Source organism: Nannobrachium achirus (genome assembly GCF_963921795.1).
Source record: "Nannobrachium achirus genome assembly, chromosome: 5".
Lineage (NCBI taxonomy): Eukaryota > Metazoa > Chordata > Actinopteri > Myctophiformes > Myctophidae > Nannobrachium > Nannobrachium achirus.
This window is the reverse complement of record NC_137814.1, coordinates 50,116,084-50,141,669: the sequence shown is the minus strand read 5'-3', so window position 1 is coordinate 50,141,669 and position 25,586 is coordinate 50,116,084. Positions and strand designations below refer to the sequence as shown.

Sequence of the window (25,586 nt, the reverse complement as noted above, 5' to 3'; positions counted from 1 at the left end):
TTATTCTGTGTTTTACATCAATGTTTTATACAAATTCTACATTTAATGAAATGCTTTTCAATAAAGGTAATTATTAAATGTGCCTTTTATTGTTAAGGAAATGGAAGGTGACTTAAAATAATTTATCGTAGCGCAACAGTGGAAAATAGAAGTGACAATCTGACATGCTGCCAGTTCTGTCTATAAAACTGCACTATGTAAACTTTACTCTTCTACCCCAGAAAATCTGTCTGGTTTCCTGTTCAATACATTTGATACACTCTAAATGTCTCAATATAAGAGCAGGGAGACAAAATGAAATGAATAATATTTGGCCTAATAATAATAATACAAATATCCAGAATTTACTCTCAACCAGTGATTTATTTACTTATACATGAAACAAAACATTAATATGCATCATAGAACATCAGATATAGTTGAGCTTGTACAAATAAAAACATTTGTTTTCCTGTGAAAGCTGATATGGTTGTAAATTTATCAAATATGAAATGTTTAAATCACAGCTAGACATATGAGATTGTTGAGTGTAATGCCAATTTTAGAGAAATAAAATTCACTGATAACATATCATCCTTCACAACTAAAGCTAAAGCTTATCTTTTATACATACTGTACATACAATATATATATATATATATATATATATATATATATATATATTATATATAATTATTGTACCTCATATTGGTTTATATGTAATGTACAACCAATGAAGAAATATGCTAATTAACAAGGAACAGTTGTTACAGTGTTCTTACAATGTATGATGAAGAAATAACATGTGTCATTTATGACAAGCTAAACTTAATTATAGCTATTTTATCCCATGGGGGATATTCCATTTTCAGCTTCATCCTGCTGAGTGCTTCTCACAGGGGAGGAGGGGCATATTAGGGGTTAAGTGCCTTGCTCATGGAGACCTGGACACATTGTGGGGGCCAGGAATTGAACCTGGGACATTCTGCTTCCCATGCAGGCGGGCTCTCTACACATTGAACTATGACCCCACCCCTAAGTTTAAGCAAAGATTTTTAATTAGGGGTAACAATAAGGGTAATAATAATAATAATAATAATAATGTGTGTTTTTAATGAATCTATCATGGTTAAAATGGAGTTTGAAGTTACAATGGGTGTGTATGGGGAGCGGCCCTGGAGGAGGAGGGCCTGATAACATTTACATCAAATATCTAAATATTGAAAGAAGGAAATTCAAATCTGTTCAGGGTGTTCATAAAAGCCTGAGTAGATGATAAAATGACCAAAAGTTTTTTTGAAGGTGAAATATCCCTTTAAGTTCATGAAACATCTTCATCTCTCACACTCATCTCATCAACACCTATCAAGAAGTCAGGATCACTCATGTTGTCATCTTCACTCATGGTGACAGGTTCACTCATGGTGCTGACTCCTGAAGAGGACGCTATCGTTCCAGGATCGTTCTTCAGCAGCCAATCGGAGACCTTCCTGTCAGGTGACCGGTAGTATGAACTTCCAGCTTCAGAGGGTGTTCCACCACTCACTGCAACAGAAGACAACAGACAGCAAGACATTTAAAATGTCAATAAAAACACACCTGGATGTGAAAACCCTGCAGCCCCTTAACATGGGAGCTTGACGCTCCATGGACTTTGCCCATATGAGCCATGATGCCATTTTGACCTTTGACCTCTTACACCCAAAGGTTCATCATCTCTTCAGGTACGGTCAGGGTGTAGCCAGATATGCGTAGAAAAAGTCGCAGCTCCCATCCACATCCATGTTAAAAGAAAGATGAAAGACCTCTTCCGGGTTATTCTTTTAACATGGGAGTGGATGGGAGCTGCAACCTTTTCTACGCATATCTGGCTACGCCCTCACACAGTCAGCTGCAAGCGTCCACTCCCATGTTAAGGGAATAACTTCCAGGTTATTCCCTTAACATGGGAGTGGATGGACAGCCTATACCGAATATTCCCTCAAAGGTTCATGACATCCATTCTTATGTTATTTTGTGCACATGCACATGCACGCACACACAAACACACACACACACACACACACACACACACACGCACACGCACACGCACGCGCACGCGCACACGCACACGCACACGCACACGCACACGCACACACACACACACACACACACACACACACACACACACACACTCACACTCACACTCACTCACTACTCACTACTCACTACTAGGAGGAAGCTTGTCCATGCTGTGTGTTTTCCTGACAGGTAGGGTTGGTTCTTCTGGATCCTTCACTGCAAACTTCAACATCCTGTCTACCATCTCCTCCCTCTCCCTCCTCCATTCCTCCTCTCTCATCTTCAATTCTTCTTCTGCCAAAGTTTTCTTTCCTTCCAGAGTCTTCTGTCCAGGAGGTTCAAAGTGTCCTCTGTTCATCATCACCATGTCTTCTGTTTTCACCATCAGCTCTGTTACTTCTGAAATGTCCCTCTTGAGACCATCTAGAACATGGTACCTGTAGCCACATTTCTCCAGGAGCCACCTCAGAGGTTCTCCTTCAGACTCGATGTACTCCTCAACACATCTCCCTCCCAGCCAGACTCCCATCATGAACAGAACCAGAGCGTGTCTCCAGACTCTGTCCCCCAGCAGCTCCATGTGTTCCTCCACTGATCTCCTGTCAGCTTCAGAGAAACTGGACTTGACATCAACAGTCACCAGGACAGCATGGGGTCCAGGAGAACACAGAGTCACACCGTGTAGAAGGACATCTTTGATCTTCTGTGATGGAGGTGTAGTCGGCCAGTCTGGACAATTCACCACACTCACATTTCTGCCAGCAACTTGTCTCTGTTGTCTGACACATTCTGTCAGTTTAGACTGGGTTTTAAACTCCTGGAATATGAGGTTTACCATATGTTAGTCAAAATAAAACATTTATTATATTCTGTCTAAGTTCTGTTATCTTATCCTATTCTGTCCTATATCATATCCTATTGCAGGGTTCCCCAATTAGTTTTCCCCAAGGGCTGAATCATGTCTAAGGTACCAAGCCGAGGGCCACAACATTGCACAACCAGGGGTCCAGTTGTCCAGCTTTAAAATAAAGCAAACACAGAACTAAAAGTTCCTATGGTTGGCCGCTAGTTGCGCTGTTCTGGTACCAAAAGCAACATGTTCTCCATAGGATTCCATTCATTTCTCCCAAACTTTTACACTTGATTTTCTTACCTTAAAGGACAACTTTGTTTTTTTACAACAAGGGTTAATATTTTAGATTTTAATTAGAGAAAAGAAAAAGTGAGTGTTAAAATGTTTTCATTTGCTTCGTTCTATTGTTTTATGGCGTTTACTGTGCTAAAATGTGGGGCATGCGTACGCATGGGGGCATGTGTACAAGTGGCTAAATTTGTCTTTTTAGACACAATAAGCCAGCAGTTTCTTTATTGCTATTTACAGTAACACTTCTAGCCCCCATAAGTCACATCCAACCATGAAAGGTTGCGTTGTATCTTGGGAATGGGCTTATTCTGTGTAAAATGACATATTTAGCCACTTGTACGCATGCCCCCAACAACTGAAATAAGAATCTCTAAAACAATAGAGGGAAGTAAATTAAATAATTTTAACACTCATCTTTTATATTCTTTAATTACAATCTAAAATATGAACCCTTGTTGTAAAAAACTAAAGTTGTCCTTTAATAAACATTGTCATAAATACTTTATGGTTCCTGTCATATGCGTTTTGTGAAAATATGGTCCAATTTATGTTATAATTGATGTTAAAGCAGGGTATGCTGTAGGAGGGGCTTGTGATCATAGGCTGGCTTGTGATGGTTCTTCTTCGTGTGCTTTATTTTTGGCAAGCTCAAATGTGCTATGTATCCCTGCGGCTATACTTTACAGAAAAACAAGCCCAACATGGCTTATACATATCAGACCTGGCAACAGCGTTGTTGTTACTCTGGCCACAAACTGACTCTAGCTGGTGGCTGAAGTTATTTTTATTTAATTTTTTGACACGTCCGTGCAGGCAAGACAGTTGCCCCTCACAATGAACATGTGTGTGAATTGATCGTGCTGACAGATCATTGATCAGATCATGTCTCAAACATTACTTTACTGTTTACTTTGAGCTCATTCAGTATAACATCACATTCATATATTACTCACCTTGTATGGAGTGTATGGAAAAACAGTCTTCTGCAGAATGCGGTTTCCAGCTCTGCTCCTCTCCTTCTGCTTTCCACCAACCAACATCAGCCTGACATCTGCTAGACTCTGATGTTCTACTGATACGCACACACACACACACACGCACACGCGCGCGCGCACACACACACACACACACATACACACACACACACACACACACACACACGCACACGCACACACACACACACACACACACACACACACACACACACACACAGTTACGTCATTTTTGAGGAGTTACCCTGCCATTTCCAATGGCAGCGGGAAAGGTTCCAGGTTACCCTAGAAGACTATAAAGTTTCCCCAGAACTATAATGTGTTGCCCTGTCAGGCAACCACACTAATATGTTATTATTAGGTTTTTAAACATCACCTTCAAACAGAGCTTTCAGAGCAGTTCTTTGTCTGTGTGTCTTGGTCATGAATGTGTGGACACGTTCCTTGATGTTCCTCTTCCTCTCTGACATCTTCTTATCTCCATCATCTTCATTGTGTCCACCTGTGTTTCCTGACACCATGTCCTCTATCTTCTCCAGAAGCTGTGTGACCTGAGTGACATCTGTCTTCTGGTTGTTGAGGACATGATACCTGTTTCCACATTTGTCAACAAGCCAGCGGAGGTCTTCTCCTTCAGCCTCAATGTGATGTTCAATTCTTCTGTCTCCCAACAGGTCTCCATAGGTGAACAGTATCATAGAGTAACTCCACACGCTCTCTGGCTGAAGTGACATGTGTTCCTCTAATGCTACTCTCTCTGCTTTGGTGAATGCTTCACCAAGAGGAACAGCCAGAAGAACAGCATGTGGTCCAGGACGACAGAGAGACACACTGTTCTGGATCTCCAGTTTGTCCATCTCTGAGGTGTCCTGTAGTGGACTGTTGTAGAACCAGCCTGGTGAGTCCACCACTGTCACATGTCTCCCTGCTACTTCACCCTGTCTCATCTCACACTGCACTGACCTCTGACCTACTTTAAAACCACTTCCCGTCAGAATGGTGTTTCCTGCTGAACTCTTCCCAGACCACTGACTTCCCAACAACACAATCCTGATGTCGGTCAGTCCTGCCAGAGGAAACATTGATTACTCTCACGTTGATGCCTTATGATTAAACTAGACATTTTAACAATAAATAGATAAAATAGAAGATCTACAAGCTCACATTGTGATGTGACACATTGTGAGCTTGTAGATCTGCTATTTTCAAACATTTTGAACATGTGTTTTTGTTTGTGAGACTATAATCAAACAGACAGACAGACAGACAGACAGACAGACAGACAGACAGACAGACAGACAGACAGACAGACAGACAGACAGACAGACAGACAGACAGACAGACAGATACTGTAGACAGAACATACCTCCCAGTGGAGAATACAATGTTCTTTTTTTAAAGTAAAACAAAACATACCAACAGCATTTGGAAGTCCAGTTGATTGTTTCTGAGTGTCTGCCCTCCTTTGTTCTGCTCTTCTTCTGATAGATCTCTCCATCTCCTTCAGTTCCTCCGAGATGTGTTCTTCTATCTCATAGTGACCATTACTAGTCACAATCTGATCTACCTTCTGCAGCAGTTCTGTGACCTGACAACTATCTCCTCTGTCACTAATGTTAAGAACATGGCAGCGCCCTTCACATTTCTCAGTAAGATATCTTAACTCAGAATCAGATCTAATGAGACCAGGTCTCATTTTGTTTTTATCAGCTACAGTGAACACCACAATAGTGTGTTTCCACGCTCTGTCACCGAGGAGAAATCTCACATGCTCCTCTACTGACATCCCTGTTCCTACATATGGTTTGCCCAGTCTCACCACTAGGGCAAAGACATGGGGACCTGGAGGACACAGATTCACACTCTGTTGGATTTCTAACTGAGTCAGTTTTGGGGTCAGATCTAGGGGATGAGAAGACATCCATCCTGGAGTGTCAACTACACTGACCTGTCTCCCTAACACTAACTCTTGTCTCATGACACTCTTAGTTGTTCTGTTTATTTTAAAAACATCTCCGCCTAGGATGATGTTTCCTACTGAACTCTTTCCATTGTGTCCACAGGGTACAGTTCTTCCCCCGATCAGAACAATTCTCAGTTCTGATGGGTCGCTGTTCTTTCCTGGTTTGAAAAATAAACATAATATTCATAAAGATCACAGATGTGACTAAACCAGTATCCGTTTGTTGGTTTTGTGTGTTTTAATAGAACTCACCTTTGATGGAAGCTGAGGTTCCACTGGACATCCTGTCTACAGCTGTTGTTTGAACTGTAAAACAATAACATTACAGTAAATCACAATAATCTGCTTTATGCATTATTGTTTTGTTGTCATTACTGTTATATTACACATTTGATATGGAAACAATGGTGGACAAAGTACTCTATACTGTCTATAGCATATATAGCATATATCAAACTCAACGCCCGGGGGCCAAATCAGGCCCGTGAATGAATTATCATTGGCCCGCGGGATGATATTTAATTACTATTAGGTATATTGCGCGCACCACCATAATACTATACTAGTCCCACAATGCACTGCGAGTGCATTGGCGCATATCGAGGGCCCGCGAGCGCAAGGAAGCGCACCGCCTGTGGTCAACTTTCAGCTTCCCCGCTCCCCAAAAATGGCTAAACGAAAGGTGAACTCTGAAAACAGGGGTTTTCAAGCCAGGTGGGAGGCAAAGTAGCCTACATGTTCACGGATTAAAGGGCAAACCATGTTTGCCTGTTGAAAAACGTTTTGAGGCGGCGGTGTTCTATAATTACCATAAGAAAATATTGCAACTGATTTTAAGATTTTATGTTTTACTTCATTAATGTCATGTTTAATGTTATAAACAATAATAATATAGGCTGTTAGGTTCAATATGTGCAATAATTTCAATACGTTTTGAATAAACATTGAACCAGTCTGGCCCTCGACCATTTTTGACATTTTGGCCCACTGCGTATTTGATTTGAAATTAGTTGAAATAAGTATTTTAAAATGATAGGACCTACAAAAGATCCAGAGGTGTGTGGACACACGCACGCACGCACGCACGCACGCACGCACGCACGCACGCACGCACGCACACACGCATGCCAACCTATCAGAGCAGTCTATAGCACTGACCCTGGTTGTGGTTTATGATGTGATGTATAGTCCGCTCATAAAACCATGCTGTCACAAGACTAAAATAATAAAATAATAAACATTTAAAAACAAGTCAGATCAGCATCCATTGTCCAACAGACAAAGTACAGTATCAAGTGCAGTAAAAGAAGATTGAACATCAACAGAATGTTCCTGACATGAATAGATTGAGGGTCAATAAAGTCTTTCCACTGATATCACTGCTACTATGAAGTCATTACAATATGTATCAGTGAGTTATTATTTCGTTCTTCCCCAAAAGTGCTTTGGTGAAGAAATTAACCAAAGTGACTATAGTCACAGCTGACACTGTTTCAACTAGCCTCATTCACCCTCCGTACAATGTAAAGTCCAGCAACAGATGATAATATTGACATTTCTGTATGATGATTGATCAAACACAGATTGCGTCAAGGATTTACAAGCAACCCTCTCTGGGATCATGGTAGAGTGCTTTAAATACGTATAAAGCTAAATGTATCATTACATTATTAAGGTAACATAAGCAACTCCTCAAACTACAAACCTCCACTCACATTCCACTCTGGGAGTATCCTCCACTCTGACCGTGCAAACAACTATCCCTCCAGACATTCATGCAGTAACCTCTTATATAAAATACATGCAGTCAATCTGTAGTGGCGTTTCCATAAAGCTACTTTTTGCGCATTAACGCACGGCTTATTCGCAAAATATTTTTATGGAAACACTTCAAAATGCGAATAAACTTTCATTATCCGCAAAAAAGATTATCCGCTTGGAGGAGGAGGATTTTGAGTCTTTATCGAATAAACTAAATGCGCTTAAGTGAATGGAAACGGGTCAGACAATACATGCGAATAAAATATGACGTTCTGGTCCATATCGACCTCCTATAACACTTTCCCCCGCCGCTTAATTAACGCCCATTGTATAGCGTTAGCCTACAAAACAAACCGGTTGTTATACACGGAGTGACCCTTCGTCTTCACACCGTGTTGCGCGTGTCAAAAGTGGCCGTACAAGCACACAGCAGCTCGCATCTGCGGCGCTGCAGGATGCAGTCTGCCCGGAGGACTCAACCGGGCGGCAGGGCGGCCGCCTCGGCTCGGGGACACCCCTCGGCCGGGGTCGCTTGCTCTGTGCTCCCGCCGGCCGCACTTTCTCCGCGGCGGTGCGTCGCGACTGGCTCTGGGTCGGGAATCGGGATGCGTGTGCAGCGAGTCACAGCAGTGCCCACACGTCTCTCTGTCTGAAAAATTCAGCCCCATCCCATCTCTGTGCACTGTGTGCAAGCCCGCGGGAAGTGTTTACAGCACGTCGGTTAGACGGACCCAGGCAGGATCTCCCAAGAATCACATTTCACCAGTTTAATGGAAACGGGCTAAATTCGCTTCGTCTTAAAGCGCATTTCTGATAACTCGCTTCCCTAATGCGCTTAAGTTTATGGAAACGCCACTTGTGACATGCAACAACTGGAATACCCTAGCACACAACTGCCATAATAAATATTATGTTTTATAATGGGTAATAATAATAATAATAATAATAATAATCGAAATATTATTTTGTACATTTCTAAATTGTGGCAACAAACTGCTAACTGTTTAGCAGAGGAAGCTTTGGTCTTTCATCAATCCTTGTTGAATTGGTTCGAAATGCACAATTTCAATGAATGTCCATTCAGTGAAATTGTGCATTTCAAAAATGCACAATTTCCATGCACAAAATGTCCATGCACTGAGGATGCATGGGAATGCGCATCCATGATAATTCGGCGCAGGCTGTTAAAACAAACTGATTAAAAAAGTTCTTTCAACCCGTCAATAACATTTTCCCAGACTGTTGAAACTACAGACCTTTAACATTCTTTTATAAAATGTTCATAAAGGTCAGAATGTGAGCATTTTCCGCCTCCTCAATATTCTTCACCTGCTGTTTGACCCTCCCACCATCAAATAAACTGAATGACATTAATAATTAGTGTCATTATGTGGTCCACCTTTAAAAACACCTACAGTATGCATAACTTGATTTAATTGTATTCATAATTATGTTGAAAGATGATCAAAACAACGTCTCATTCAGGGAGCTTACCTGCCCACCAGGTGTGTGCTAGAAGAAATGAGTCCAGAGTGTAAAGCTGACTCCTCCAGTGTTAACATGCACTCAGGATCAAAGATCAAAGTCCACGGGAACTGCTTTTACAGCCTGCCACCAAAAAGTAAACCATTTCCAGAGTGACTTGGCTTCCACCCACAGAGTAAAACCACAGTTAGAGTCAGAGTCCAAGAAAGAGGCAGCACACCAATAAGTCAGTTTGAAATAATTGTATTAACAGGATAGTGCAGAGTACAGTAGTACAGCAAGTCAATAGTTCACCCATAGTTGCTTTCCTTCTGCCCTAATAGACAGTTGACATGATTTTATATAGTTACTGTAAGACAGTAGGATGGGTCATATCATAATGATGTCATCGTGTAGAGAGGTCATGTCACAGGAGGACATGGCCTTCGTCAGTGGATAGAATATAACAGAGTTGTTGACTGATGGTGTAATCTTGTTGTGACGGCTTCCTGCCGTCACTCCATAAAGATAAAGATTGTTTACTTAAAATGGTTTACCAGTTAAATATCAGACCCTTGTACAGTGTCAAGGCAGTTGGAATAACAATGTTAGAAAAACAGGGTTTTGTGTTGGAACATATAGAGGGACAAACAGCACAATGAATAAATGATCTGTCATGTACAGTAGTTTGACCTTAAGACAAAATTGGTACAATAATATTAACCAAACTTTTCCAACGTACACCTCCTCTTTATTTTATGTAATATTTCATATTTTATGTACTTTAGTGTCGATTCACAATCTGCCTTTGTCTATAAGCAGCAGGATACATAATGCAATGCTCGAAAATGGTAAAAAGACAAAGCCAAAGCCTACCCATACCCCTCCCGAGCTGTTTACTTTTTTTTCTTTTCTGACTAATAGATGTTTTTGCATACTTCTGTGTACGGTGTGTGTGTGTGTGTGTGTGTGTGTGTGTGTGTGTGTGTGTGTGTGTGTGTGTGTGTGTGTGTGTGTGTGTGTGTGTGTGTGTGTGTGCGTGTGTGTGTGTGTCACAGGGTGATATGCCGTGGGCTTGGATCAACACTTCAATACCCTACCTGGCTGCCTAGAACATTGGACTTACTTAAATACAGTACTAGAGTAAATGTACTTAATTACTTTACACCACTGCCAATAGCTCACACTCTCAATTTCATTATTCCACCATGGGTATGACTCTGCACCCTGTGTCCTAAACACAAATGAATTGCACTGGCTTTACATAAGGCCAAGCAAGTTGATTTGTATCACAAGCGTATTTGCATACAGTCCTGTGATCCTTCACATAATACTTAAAATGATACTAGTCTGTCTTAATTAGGGCCAGAGCACTGCACAGTATAGTGCGAAGCCCAAGGACCATTATCTAATATTCCCGCTAAGGAGAAGTTTGTATGTGAAAAAATAAAGCGTCCATGAGCCAATGGATATTATAAAGGGCTGGCTTCGTAAAATAAAGTAAGAAAACATTGTTGTGGAATGCTTTTTGCAGGATTGCTCCTTTTTGAACGAAATGCCTCAAATCATGAACGCAACCTGCAATGTGCTTGACATTTTATGCCTGCACATTACTATTAGGTCAAGGAACAAATGCCACCCTTTTCAAATTGGCCTGTTATAGCGCCACGGTCTTTTGCAATCTTTTGCAAAACACATTTTTTGAACAAAATGCCTCAAATCATGCATGCAGCGGCTGATTGTCGTGAAAGGCCCAAGAACACATGGCACCCTTTTCACTTTGGCCTATTATTGCGCCACCAGGAAGCCACAATAACCTACCTGACCTGGCGAAGACCTGTGCTTGGAAGAGCACTGCTTATAATCTTTCTTTGATTTATTTTCCTGCTGTCCTTCCTTCCTGCTCTCAGTATTTATTTTTAGTATAATTGTGAATACATTTTAATTTAGTATTTCTTTTAGAATAAAAACTTGTAGCCTGTCTTCTTTTTTGTGCTGGGAAAAATAATTAAAATGAAAGTTGCAGTGCTGCACATGATTTACAAATAGTCTGGGGTGCCTACCAGGCTGATGAAGATTAGATGGATGACATCAGTGCAGGCCACAGAGTATAGACCTCCAAGTAGGGTGTAGAGAATGTCCATCTGGATATTCATTGTGTATGGCACATCCAGGATCATGTTCAAGTTCATGGTTGCAAATGTGAGTACACTGGGAGGCAGCGGACAGTGTCCCATTAAGGGTTCTCCGTGTAGCATTTCCAGCTAATTTGTAACCAAAGTCTTATTGTTTTCCCCATGTAAAGCGACTTTGAGTATTCAGAAAGGCACTATAAGTTTGAGGTATTATTATTATTGTTGTTATTATTACCATCAACATCATCATTGTAGTAGTATTAGTATAATTATTATGATTGTTGTTATGTTATCATGATTATTATTATGGTTATCTCCTAGACTACAGCTCAATACATTCAGATGACACTTTTATACAAGTCATTTCACAGTGCCATAATGCATTTTGAGTATGTAGGAATCGACCACTAGATGTCACTTCTGCTTAGTTTTCAAATCTGAGTTCACTGTAGCTGATACAGTATGTATGGCAAACAGTGAATGGAAACACCACAGCATTATCAAAAAAGAAACATAAATACCTGATAAAACGTGTATTATTTAATCTTGTAATTCAACAGGGATACATGTATGGCAAAGCAAAATGTGTGTAAGCCATTAAAAGGCTCTTAAACAAAATACAAAAAATATATGATATAATAACAGATAAAACAGGCAAAATCTATGGTGGATGGCAGCTACTGTGATGTTCAACACTCTGTGTCCTTCATTGTCAAAGGAGCATCAGGGTGTTTCTCACTTTGCAAGGTCTCTTCTTCTTCGGTGCCATCACCTGTGGATGCTCGTGTCTGTGGCGGCCGCAAAGCTTTCACTTTGAACACGTCCCACTTCTCAGGAATTGCGCCTTTGTTGAAGAGCAGTGAAGCCAGGTATGAGAACAACAAGATGCTGGCCAGGGCAGAGAACATGCAAATGGTCTTGATGGGGGCAACCTGGACATGAACACCGTCCTCTACGATGCACGCTGGGAGGCAGAGCACGGTGGGAAGCCACAGCAGGGGTTCTCCGCACAGCACTCTCAGCAGCAACCCGACCAGGCAGCCCATGATAGCCCCGTAACCATTGGAGATGTTGAAGAAAAGGACAGCGACCAGTTGAGGGAGCACAATAATACAGCTCACCTCTGAGCCCAGGAGCCAGAACACCATGATGCTGTTGTCCAGCACTGTGAGGGAAGTGCCGGCCACACCCAGCACCACCACAGAGACCCGGACCACCCACTGGAACTCCCTCTGTGATGCCTACGGGTGAGAAGTGGGTCAGATCAGGCTGGAGGTGTCAAGAAATATACCTAATGTTCAGGAACAAAAGTCTTGAGATGGTGTCACCGACACAAATACAGATTAGAGCTGATTTGTAATGTTAATCCTATCATTTATTTGTGAGGATGAGATATGGAAAATAAATGAATAGCCTAAGACAAATAAACACTTTGTGTCCTGTTGAAAGCTTATTCTCTCACACAACATACTGTAATAATAGGATAATATCAGAGAGAGACACCTTGGTAGAGGAAGAAACGTGGAAGAAAGAAATTCAGCCTGTTTAGGAGTTAATAATAGTACATACATACATAGCATCTACATAAGTAGGCACCAAGCAAGAAGCCAAAGAAATAGGGAATGCTAGTGTATGCAGGCAGAGCCTGAAGAGTATTCAGACAGTGGTAGAAGATATAGGGAGTGAGTGTAGTCCTGGGGCTCTAGGGTCATTTCACAGCTTGGGAGCCAGGAGGGCCAGTTGACTCTATAGGTCTTGGTCTTATAATGGTCTAGTTTAGGTTTAGGTCTAAGCCACTTTGAGAGTTGGCCAGGGCAGGGTGTCATAGGACTGCTTCCGGTTCTTCTCACCTGGGGCCTCAGGATGGCCTTGTAGATATTGGAGGTGAAGATGGAGGCTGCTGACAGCATGAAGGAGTCCACGGAGGACATCACTGCAGCAGCCACCGCTCCGATTCCAATGAAGGAGATGAAAGGTGGGGTGAGATGCAGAAGGATGACAGGCATGACCTGACCTGCCTGCCCACGCTCAAACGGGGATGGAGAACCATATGAGGTCAGGTTCCAATCTGACGAACACACAGGGAGAGATTCAGAGAGTTACACCTGCCTCTAAGAAAGGTCTTAACCGGATGTGTATTAACATGTTTATTGACTTATGAACAGTGATTGTGCTACAAAACAGTGTAAGTATAATTAGGTCTAACTCAATTATTACCCTTGGTGTATTTACAAGAGCACAGAATACAGTGCAACATCATCTGACAACACTTGACTCTACTGTAACTCAACTATATATTTTTGAAATACAGTATATAGCAATAAACAGTGTTCGTATAAACCTGCCTATCTGTTTACATTGGTCTGACATTTGAACAGTATTTTTTGTTATCTATTGCTCAACAAGCCTTCGATACCTGTTGATGCAGCCACCGCCCCCATCAGTATAGGAGGGATCGCAAATATGAGAATAATACCGGCTGCGGAAAGACAGATTATCCTGGCGTTTGCCTTAGAAGAGGCAGACAGGGTCCTTTGGTGGAAGCTTTGAGTACTCAGGTTCCCAAAAGCCTTGGAAAGAGAGGAAACCACAGTAAGTAGAACAGGTTGGCGACGGGAAATTGACAGTACAACTTCTCAACATGTTGCCACAAAATATTGCATCATATTGACACAGCATATATTTCAAATTATTGAAGGGCCACAATATCTTACAATGTACAATATTCTGGAAAATGGAAATGAATGCATTCTTTGAAGGAGTTAAATGTGACAGGCCAATAGAGAGTACAGTATATGCGCGTGACGCATCATACCGTTATGTGGTATGATGATTAGTGGGTGGAAAAAAACAGAGTTAATACGAGTCATGATGAGTCAGTAGGAGTGAGGAGGCTTCCCAACTCCAATGCTTCATGCTGCTTTATGTTTTGCCACTCAGTTGCCACTTGCCACACAGTTTTGCCATTGATTGATTGATTGAAGAATTTATTAGAAGTTTGCAATAGAAAAAAGTACAGTTTCAGTACAAATCACTAGTACAAGGTTAACTAAAAGGAGATCCTCTAAAAGCCGAGGCTTATTTAGACAAGAATCACACTTTAAAGGGGAAGACCACCCATTTTCAATATTGAAATATGTCATTAATATACCTTAGAGGAGTTGTGTGGAAATAGAAAAAAAGTTCCCCCCCTTCTGTGTTGCCTAGAACTGGAGGATTGATTTTGGGGTTTGTATTGTAAAGTACAATGTGTGATGTCATCAAGTTGTAATTTACAATACAAACCCCAAAATCAATCCTCCAGTTCTAGGCAACACAGAAGGGGGGGAACTTTTTTTCTATTTCCACACAACTCCTCTAAGGTATATTAATGACATATTTCAATATTGAAAATGGGTGGTCTTCCCCTTTAACCTGTTAACAATCCTGTATAATTTGCAAAAAACGCCTATACACAGCGTACCCAAAGTAAATTGATTGTTGTTTTTAAACCATTTGGAGTATTGCATTGGGCATGGTCTCATTTTGAAGGAAACATTTTGAAGTTTTACCCAGAAATAAATAATCACTCTGTGTGCAACTGACATTGAGTAATGCAAGTTTTAACTTACTGGAATAGCACGTTTTTAATCCTCGCCTAAATATTTTCAGTAAATAGATGCCTGCATAACACTGTTATTATCATATAGGAGCTGAAAAACACAATGTGGACACATTTTGAAGCCTTACCTAGCCCAATTTCAAAGGACATGATAAAACTACAGAATATGAATATTTTACACATGTTTTACTAAGAGTATGTTTATGCGTTTTAATTTGGAGACATTTGCATATATCATATAAAAATCACACCCGTGTGAACTGAGCGGTGGTTCCCCCCCCCCCCCTGTGTGTGTGTGTGTGTGTGTGTGTGTGTGTGTGTGTGTGTGTGTGTGTGTGTGTGTGTGTGTGTGTGTGTGTGTGGCCTGGACAACAGCGCCCCTCCCTTAACATGTGTGGTCAGAAAAGGTACTACACAGGCTTGAGGCTACATACAGACCCACCCACATACAAACAAACTAACTAACAAACAAACAAACCTACACACACGGCCACGCTATGGAGACGGTGTGACCACCGCTCAAAAAGGTAAAAAAAGGGCTAATAGACTGGATTTTTTTTATTTTAATTTTTTATTATTTTTATGTATTTATTATTATTATTATTATTTAATTGATTTATTTTAATGACAGCCCTAACACTCTTGGTCTGACATTCGGCACCGCTGCTGCGCATTTACGCACGTCCAGTAGAGCTGTTATGCAGGGGTTTTTGGGTATTGTAGTTCACTTCAGCCAAAATAAAGTAGACACATTTTGTGGAGAATTTCATTGGCCATAAGAAGTGCCAGTCATCAGAACAACCTGCTGCCATTGGCTGAATATATGGGCCATGAAACTGAGTCATGGACCTCCTCTGAGAACATACTATTGGTTGGGACTGGGGGACTGGGAGGCGACTGGGACAGGACTAGAAGCTCCAATTGGGTGAATGAAGTGTCAATCATTGTGTGGAGCTTGGAGGCTATTTTAATAGTATTCAGTTGTAATACTGAAAACCTGAACTGGAGTTAGAAGCAAAAACACGTGAAAGATTGTCATACTCTGACATCACGCTTGTATCCGTGACTTTAGTTGTACAGTGGTTTCTTGACAGAAAATGTGGTTTGGACTTTGTACATCAATGGATTTTATCATGTTTACCCTTCCTCTACACAAGAACATCATTGTTGTGGATATATATGATGTTGTTGGAGTGCAATCCAACTTTAAACATGAGTAGCAGCAGCTTTATGAATATTTGTTTGTTTGTTTATGTCGGACTTCTGCGTTGTTTGCGGCGTGAGTTTCGGGGCTATAATCAAATGGTTTGCGGATTCGGAATCACAAGAATCTTAGCTTTAAAATGGTATACAGCTTGGCAATGCAAGTAACACAGAGGCTTGTCTAAACGTGATTGTTTGTCAAAATACGGCCGGCAGGCCCGCCGGCGGGCCCACACCTGTTTAAGTATCTCATAAAATATTGAAAGACAGACGGATAGAACCTAGTACTTTTATAATATCAATTTCAAAAGCAGAAAAAGCATAACATCAAATACAAAGGCAGAAAAAAGGGTGGGGGGAGCATGGGGGCTTAGTCTATTTACAAGTCACGGTAGCAGCTGTCTGAAGGTGACTTTTCATACCGATTTTTGAAGGAGGCTAGGGATTTGCTCTCCTTTAAGGCTTGTGGGAGGGCGTTCCACATGTTGATGGTATAGCCGGAGAACGAGTTAGATACTTGTTTAGTGTTAAATCTATGTTGATGATTAGTGGAGCTGCCTCTGGTGTTGTGATCGTGAACATCCTTGAACTTTAGGAAGTATAGTTTGTCAGGTACATGGGTATCTTGGAGGTGTAGTGTACCGTATCTTGTACACCAGGCCCATTGCAAGATGCTGTACTCTGTCAGCTACTTTAAGCCACCCCACGCTTTCGTGGTGATGATCGGTAAGCAAGGGGCTTATTCATCCACGTTCCTTATGCAGATGTATTCCAACTGAACTGGAGTATTCGGACCAGTAACCATCTAGATACAATCCTGTGTCTCATTGCTTGATGTGTATTTCTCTTGTGAGTCTAGTGATAAGGTTAGACCGTACTGTTTATAAAAAGAAGAGCAAAACCATGAGCCTACAAAAAGCACAAGGTTGTCGATCCACCTCCCTGCTCTTTCTGCCTCCACTGTGCCGACCCAGGGGGCACGAATGGTGTGGTTGAAGGATGTCTTTGTGATGTCAGAAGAGGAGGGATTCATCAGAGCAAAGGGGGCACACAGCCACTGTGGAAACATGGTACGTTTTACAACACTACAGTATGTTTGAGCTTCATATTGAGGATTGGCGAATAACATATTAGCTACTACTGTATATACTGTACAGAATAGATATGCAGATTATCGGTAGGATATTCTATTGTTAGACTGATGACAGGTTCTTGGATTACCTATGATCCTAGATTACTATTTCTATGCATTTAGATGTATTACCTTGTCTTGTGCTTGCTTACTGTAAATTGCTTTGGACTTAAGTGTCTACTAAATGCCTAAATATATAATATAATTGTAAATGTAGTCAGTAAATGTAAGTATATTCATATTATATATGAGTTACATTTTGTCCATTTTATAGTCACAGTAGTTTGATCATGAGGTGGGCAAGTAATGGAAAAATACGAATTGTTACATTTGTTACTTTTGATGACCAGCATAAAGCTTATAAAGCTTTTGGAACAAATACAATTTAAATAGTATACAAAATGAGTGTGTAATCTGTGGGCAAATGATTCAGTTTTACTGGTGACATCAGTACTGCACAGTCTGCACATCATTTATAATGTGGTGTGCCTACCTACCAGGCTGATGAAGATGAGAGTGACCTGGATGACATCAGTGTAGGCCACAGAGTATAGACCTCCGAGTAGGGTGTAGAGAATGGCCACTGCAGCGGAGATCCAGATACTCATAGTGTATGGCACATCCAGAATCACGCTCATGGTTGCACCTACAGTATCACACATGTACACAGACGGACGGACGGACGGACGGACGGACGGACGGACGGACGGACGGACGGACGGATGGACGGAAGCATTCTAGGTCACTGAAAAATACAGCATCCTATTGTCTTATGGCCATTAAGATCTTCGTACTGTATGCATTACAACACAAGAACATACATTTGTGTGTTTACGTGCACACTGTACCTAGGCCAATCAATGTCGAAGTCAACCAGAGGACCTCGGGTACCACCGAGGCCAGGGACAGAAACACACTCAATACTTTTCCATACTTGATCTGAAATGGGTCCATCATGGTCGCATATTTTCTTTCCCTCATTGGCTGGGCAAAGAACAGGCCACCTTAGCAACAGAACATAATAGAGATAGATAGAGTCAGATAGATGTAGCGTTCTCTCTCAGACAACGCCTCTCTCCACAGTCTATTTATGAGCAGGCTACACTATGACAAAATAGTCAGTGATAATACCCATGTTTTACACAAAGAGTTTGTACTTCTGCCCTCTGGTAGAAGGTAGAGCAAACCAACGTTGAATTTTATAAGTAAAAAATAATAAAAAAAGAATGTTTGTACCGGCATCAACTAAAATGTTGAAAGTGAATCTGAGAAAGCATTGACTCTGAGAGATTAGATTAACCACTATTTGTGCACATGTGTAATGTTGTGTACCCCCCTCCGTTATGTATTTCTATTACTGTATGTCTTTCGTCAATGATGTTTTGTGTGTGGCTGCAGCAGGGGTGAAAGTCCAAGCCAAATTTCCCCTGTGGACAATTAAGTTTACCTTGACCCTGGCCTTGTTATAGGACCACTGCAGGAATGGTTATATTTTGTCACATGGAAAATATAATAAATAACTGATAATCGGTCAAAATTGGCAAGCGCTACCATTGTATGATGTTGTCTTACCGATTATGTAGGTTGTTGAATGGCCAACAGGGATGAGGATAGCCCAGACCAGGCCCAGGTTTGGGGTGTAAACTATCTCTGTCAATCCAACAATGAAACCTCCTCCAAGAAATGTGGCTACCGGGGATTAATAAACAAGTTGACTAATGGATAACAGTGATTATGCAATAAAAAGGTTATGAGTAGACATGATTGAAAGGTTGCTGGTTTGAATCCCCACATGTATTTTCTCACATTCAAGATAGTCATAACAAAAAGAATCTGGATATTAGTCACATCGCCCAAACCTACCAGTCATGGTGAATATCCCCACTAGGAGACTGAGGTTTCTGTTGGCCAGGAGGATGTTCTCTGTGCGGTTGATGTCCCCGCTTCTCTTCTCCTCCTTCCTGGACTTGAGCGAGGCCCAGATACCTGTCCCTAGAACCAGCAGGTAGAATATTGCCATGGCAACCACTCCCGGTACGTTGATGGCCATCTGGGGGGAAAAAAACAGACGTGTCCATTAGTAGACTATTTAAAGTAATGTTAAGATGGATTAATATGTACACTGACTGACTGTGACTGACATTCATTTGCTCAAGGATCCACTTGTAGACACTGCAACTTAGTGACCAACTGTCGCACAGTTGAATTACCAGTAAGATGCCCTAAGGGCGAGAAGCGACCTCGCACTCTTCTTCTTTCGTGTATCATCGTCCTTGATGATTGGTTGACAACATTGTATTTCACAAGATTTCTTGTTAAAGGGCAAGGTTGTGCACATGGGTGCTTGCACATGGGTGCGCGCACATGGGTGTTTTGGCATGTATACCCTTCTGCTCGAGTCATCACTGTGATGTCAGAACAGGTCAGCTATATCCATATATGGAGTCTGTGAGGTCAGATGTTGAGGTATTGACCAGCTCCATATATGGAGATCTAGGTGATGATCCAGTCGTCTTCATGTATGGATATCCAGGGTTTGCTGAGGTCATTGTCGTGATCTTCATATATGGAGATCCACATGATGAAAGTCAGCAGTCTACTTGTGCCAGTCAGTGAAGCAAGGCGCAAGTACTGTTTTCAGTTTTCATGTCGCGTCCTCTGCAGAGAACATAGTGTGTGTGTGTGTGTGTGTGTGTGTGTGTGTGTGTGTGTGTGTGTGTGTGTGTGTGTGTGTGTGTGTATATATACCACCCCTTGTACGTTTTTCACAAAGTGAAGCCCTGCTTCAATGTACAAGACTGTTGCACACAAGACTAGTGAAAATAGATCTATAAGCACACAACGGCTCACAGTGCGAGTCATTGTGTGCTTGTAGATCAGCTATTTTCAGCTATTTTCACTATTTCATGTAGGCAGCGCCTATTTCATAAAAGTCAACTAGTTTGAACATATCCTAAGGCAAGATCATAGATCCGGCCTCATCACCAAAATGATGCTATGGGTAGGCAGGTTCGAGGGAGAGGCAGAGTAGTGCGATGGGGAGCGAGGGAGTCAGGGAGAGGAAGAGGGAGAGAGGGATACTACACACACGTCAACAACTGCGACAAACACACACAAGCACACAAGTCGCTGGAAAAAGACATGCATTTGTATGCTAAATAAAACCGTTGACAATGGTTTCAAAGAGTCAGCTGTACCGTGTCTGCTTGCCGACTTTTTCACTCTCCAGATACCACACATCAAGCACGAGGATGCACACGCTCCACATTCATTCCCAACACACAATATAAAGCGCATTTTTATGTCTTGGATGTTGTCTGTTTTGCACGCGCCTACTGTCGCCTTTTGGACTGTGACAACACTGGCCAACTTCAACATTGCTACAAAACCTGTACTGTATATCAACTAATGATGTACGATGCATGTGTTCACATCATGGACACAGTATTCCCCACATTTTCCTTTTTATACTTAATTGTTTTCACACTTTGGAAACTTATTTAACATTCAGCTGTTCACAATATTTAGCTTTCCACTGAACCTGTATCTGTCTGGGGATAACCTCGCGTCACCACTCACCAGGCTTTCTCGGAGGAAAGCCTGGTATTCGTTTACAACAGGCCGTCTGATCCGATTTAGACCGGATGTCATCCCAGACCGGATGACAGAAGAAGTAGTCTCGCGTAGGCGGACAACTATTCCACACAGTCAACAGTCTGGCCACGCGAGACTACAGAAGCTTGCCATCCGGTTTGGTGTGCCATCCGGCCTAACATCTGGCCAAAGTGTAGTCCGTTTTGACTACAAAATGACGTAGGACGCCATCAGCTCCCGACCTTATATAATGTATAAGAAGTCCTATAGCTCACCGTGTTCAGTTGGTTCTCTGGAACGAGAGGAGAGACGATCTGCTCCGTTGCATTGGTTCAACACATTACTCTTTGCATCCTCTTTATAACGCCTGGGCTTTCTCAACCAGAAAAGAAAACCCCTCCCTTCTCTACTTATATCTGATGAAGTGTGCGTGCGTGCGTGTGTGCGTGCGTGCGTGCGTGCGTGTTGTTGTGGTACATGTGCTTGCAGCTACTTGGCTGGTGGTTCAGACCAGACAATGTTAGGCTGTACTGGGATAACCAGGTGTTGTCTTGTTGTAGCCTACTTTACTGGGTTGGTTGAACTAGAATCATTGGTTCTATAACCAGGTGTGGTCATGTTGTACTGTATTGTACTGTACTCCTTAAAATTGTGTTTTACATCAAAAGGATGAGAGAAAATGCTATGTGAAATAATTTTAGATAAGATGGATATGTTCTATATTATTTGCTGACAAAAGATGTAAAGGGGTAAAATATTTTTCCTGACTAAAACTAGACTAAAATGTCAACAGTTTTTGAAGACAAAAACAAGACTAACTAAAATTATGTTGTCTTGGACTAAGGCTCGATTCAATGTTTGGACGCTTTGAAACACTTTCTCTCAACGGTGAATCTTCACTTGTCCAGCATCCCGCTGGTGAATCAGAGCGTGTCCTGCCACACTTCAGAGCCCGTACATTGTTGGGGCCCGGAGATTTTTAGGGAACCGGACAAAGCCAGATGTTGGAGGTTAGCTCCTTCCAGGAGCACCGCTCAAAAGTAGGTTTCTCCAACAAAGGATTAAACACACGTTTTGCTATTTTCATGGAATTAAGGTAGTTATTATCCAACATTATTCCTAGCTGTCTTGTTCTCACCTGATGCAATCATGTACTGTACAGTACCACAAATCTCCTGCAACGTCATTACCAGTCACCAACATTATTCAGGCCAATTTTAATTCAAAGATTATATTGTGAACGTTTAGTATGTTTTTACATCATCATGAGAAAAAAAAATATATATACTATATTTTTCATTCAAAAGAAATAAACTAAACTAAAATGGACCACGAGTCTGTGAGCCAGGGGGGTTGGTCGGTATCAACTGAGGGGATTAATGCCCATAGGGTCAATATATGACCCCTATACAAAAGGTTTTTCAACTAGTTCTGGTACCTCTAGGCATACCTCTGAACATACAAAAAATTTAGGAATTTATGTCTTCTAAAGCCATCATTTTCAAGATGGTGTCTGTAGTATCTGCTCAGACAGAATATGCTTGCTAATTCGTCATAATATTGAATATTCTCATTTAGGCATGTGATTTGTAAAAGGTGAACAAATAAATGGCTGTGTGACAGTCACCGAAAACCTCCCCAAGACTAGATCTGATTAAATGTATTTACATTTCAACTGTGTTCTAAATCCTGTCCTTTGTTTAAGTGACCTTGATGACAAAGGGTCTATTCTATTCAAGTCTTTGAAGCATGCATACCGGTAGGTGCACTGATTAGAATTCTCTTTGTCTACCTGGAGACAGGCTTTTAGCCCGTCTCAGCCCCTCTCCTTTTACACATACTTCTTTACACTGATATTATCTAGGATTTAAGGTTTACATTCTTTCTAAACTGTAAGATGCCAACACATATGAAGGGTTATATACGTGAGACATATACACATTGTACACTAGTAAGACACCTCAGGGTGGGGTGCCAATTCTTGGCCATCTGGCCAGTGATGTATATGGGACCATAAATGGGCATTACCAAATATGGGCATTCCCAGATATGTCCTTAATATTGATAACATAATATCCTTAATAATGTTCTTAATATTGATAATATAGGAATCTCCATATATGGGCATAAAATGTATGTTAATTAGTATAGCCAAACAGGGCCTTGGCGAGTTAGGGCCTGGGTTTGGTGCCTGGGGATCTCCATATATGGGCATAAGGGGTACCCTAACAGGGCATCATCTGGGAATGCCCATATGGACATTTTATTTATTTTATCCTTTATTAATATATATATCCTTATACATATATGTACTTAACATTAAAGTTTTTGGCCTGGGATTGATGACATCAGAAATCTCCATATATGGGCATAAAAGGGATTTTGTTTCTGGGAATGACCATATATGGACTTTTTATTTTATTTTATCCTTTATTAATAATAAATGTGTATCCATACAAAAAATATACATACATTATGTTATGCCCATACATGGAGATCCCTATAGTTTTCTCGCCCCTGAATAAAGTTAAAAGCCCTTGGATGAAACTAGTTGTGACACTGCATTGCTTTAAACCCCATGCCCTTGTCATTATCTAATGTCTCATCATGTACGTACGTGCAGTACTTCCTTTATCAATTGTTCTGGCTTCACAACCATGCAACCATCCAAGACTTTCTCATCATGATAAGATCAAGATGTCACACCTATCGAAGCTATCTGAACAAACATATATCTTTTTTTTTTCTTTTCATGTTTGGTCAGGTAGAACTGGTAGAACTTACCGAAGGCCTTAAAGGAGTGTGGATCGCTAGCATCCTTTAAAATCGCCCTGAAAAACCACCTACAGGCAGCAGCCGTTCACAACTGGTAAAAACAAACATAGCCCAGCCCTACCCTCCCCTGACCCCTCCTTGTATTTACCTACTGTATGATGTTTAAATTTTTTAATTTTTAAATTGTTTTCCCCTTTTTTTCCTGACTATATCTACTGCATAGTACTGTGTTCTATCCGTCTGTCATTCAATGTTATATGAGATACTTAAATGGTTTCCTATGGAAATAAGCTTAGTCTTTTCTAGGATCTCCTTTTAGTAGACCTTGTACCAGTGAACTGTACTGTCATGAAACTGTACTTTTTCCTATGCAAACTTCTTCTAATAAAGTCTTCAATCAATCAATCAATCAATCAAACTTATTCTCCTCCTGTCCTCAAGTAACACTGTCCTCTGTTATAATCTCTATGATAACCATATGACTCGCACCAACTCACCTCTGCACCTATGACCCTTTGCTCATGTAACATGCGATGGAAGCACTAGATATGACCCTATTATTGAAATCCCAAAATGTAGCCTATTTATAAACTAGGTACCGGTATTTAGTGTTTTTTGTTCGTTTTTTTTGTTTGTAAACTAGAAGCAGTGCACAGGTCTCCGCCAGATCAGGTAGGTTATCGTGGCCTCCTGGTGGCGCTATTATTGTCTAATGTGAAAAGTTTGGCATGTGTTTTTCAAACCCCTTCCACGGCAATCTGAGTCTGCATTCATGATTTGAGGCATTTTGTTCAAAACATATGTTCCTCAACCTAGTGGGAATGTGCGTGCAAAGTTTCATGCAAAAAATCACACCCTGATTTCATGATTTGAGGCATTTTGTTCAAAACAGACCAATCCTGCAAACTTTGGAAGCTAATTAAGTGGCACTTTGACTTAAAAGAACCCATAAGTAAATGCATTTTGAGTGTAGGAATCGACCACTAGATGTCACTTCCGTTTAGTTTTCAAATCTGAGTTCAATGTAGCTGATACAGTATATGGAAAACAGTGAATGGAAACACCACTGCATTAGCAAAAAAGAAACAAATACCTGATAAAAGTTATATTATTTAATCTTGTAATTCAACAGGGATACATGTATGGCAACTTAAGGTACATTTGTGTACTTAACAAGCTGTAAGCCAAAAGGTATATTAAACACAATAAAGAATATATCATAATTTACACAATTTCATTGGCTAATTTAAACCACAAGAGATTTGGGCTGCAATGCAGCCCTTACATCTAGAGTTTGGGCTGCAATCTGGGCCCCACACTGCCAACAGGTGCCGCCCCAGCCCGTATATTAAGTACAGTGAAAATGATCACCCTCTCTGCCCGGCTTCACTCTCCCCTGAACACGGACCAGTTGAGTATGCACTCAACAAATCCGGATGCACCACTGTGGATTCGATCCCCCAGACGCGTGATTGGAAATGACACCCGGGCTCCAGGGAAACCCCGCCCACTGAAGCTTTTGATTGGCTGAAGCGGAGCTAGGGAGCGCTCCATTGTAGTCGCTTGGACAGGGCGTTTATCGTGGGCTTGCCCAGGCCTTACGGCCTGGGCATAAATATAACGATTGCATTCACCACGGCTTCGTAACTCGCGCGGCGCTCCGCCGGCCGCGCGGCCCTGGCCCGCTCTTCGCGGCCACTCGCGCCTGCGGCGCTCGGGGGCGAAGAGCAGGACCAAGGTCCGCTGGCCTGCGCGCCGCTTGCAGTGTCGTGGACAATCGAG

The 25,586-nt window shown here is 41.5% G+C and overlaps 2 protein-coding genes across 2 annotated transcripts; both read right to left on the bottom strand.

Annotated features, from left to right (window-relative positions):
• Window positions 1-402: 402 nt before the first annotated feature.
• LOC308285152 (GTPase IMAP family member 8-like) lies at window positions 403-6,422 on the bottom strand (the record flags this gene model as incomplete). Its single annotated transcript, XM_080725869.1, has 6 exons — window positions 403-1,524; window positions 2,188-2,857; window positions 4,138-4,256; window positions 4,553-5,242; window positions 5,593-6,297; window positions 6,392-6,422. 6 exons carry the CDS (start codon window positions 6,420-6,422, stop codon window positions 1,301-1,303), a joined length of 2,439 nt encoding a protein of 812 aa, XP_080581995.1. The 3' UTR covers window positions 403-1,300.
• Window positions 6,423-12,188: 5,766 nt separating this feature from the next.
• On the bottom strand, window positions 12,189-19,485 carry LOC308285151 (high-affinity choline transporter 1-like; the record flags this gene model as incomplete). The annotated part of the gene is made up of 8 exons (XM_080725868.1): window positions 12,189-12,740; window positions 13,350-13,567; window positions 13,916-14,069; window positions 17,217-17,360; window positions 17,933-18,081; window positions 18,284-18,439; window positions 19,008-19,124; window positions 19,299-19,485. 8 exons carry the CDS (start codon window positions 19,483-19,485, stop codon window positions 12,189-12,191), a joined length of 1,677 nt encoding a protein of 558 aa, XP_080581994.1.
• Window positions 19,486-25,586: the final 6,101 nt, after the last annotated feature.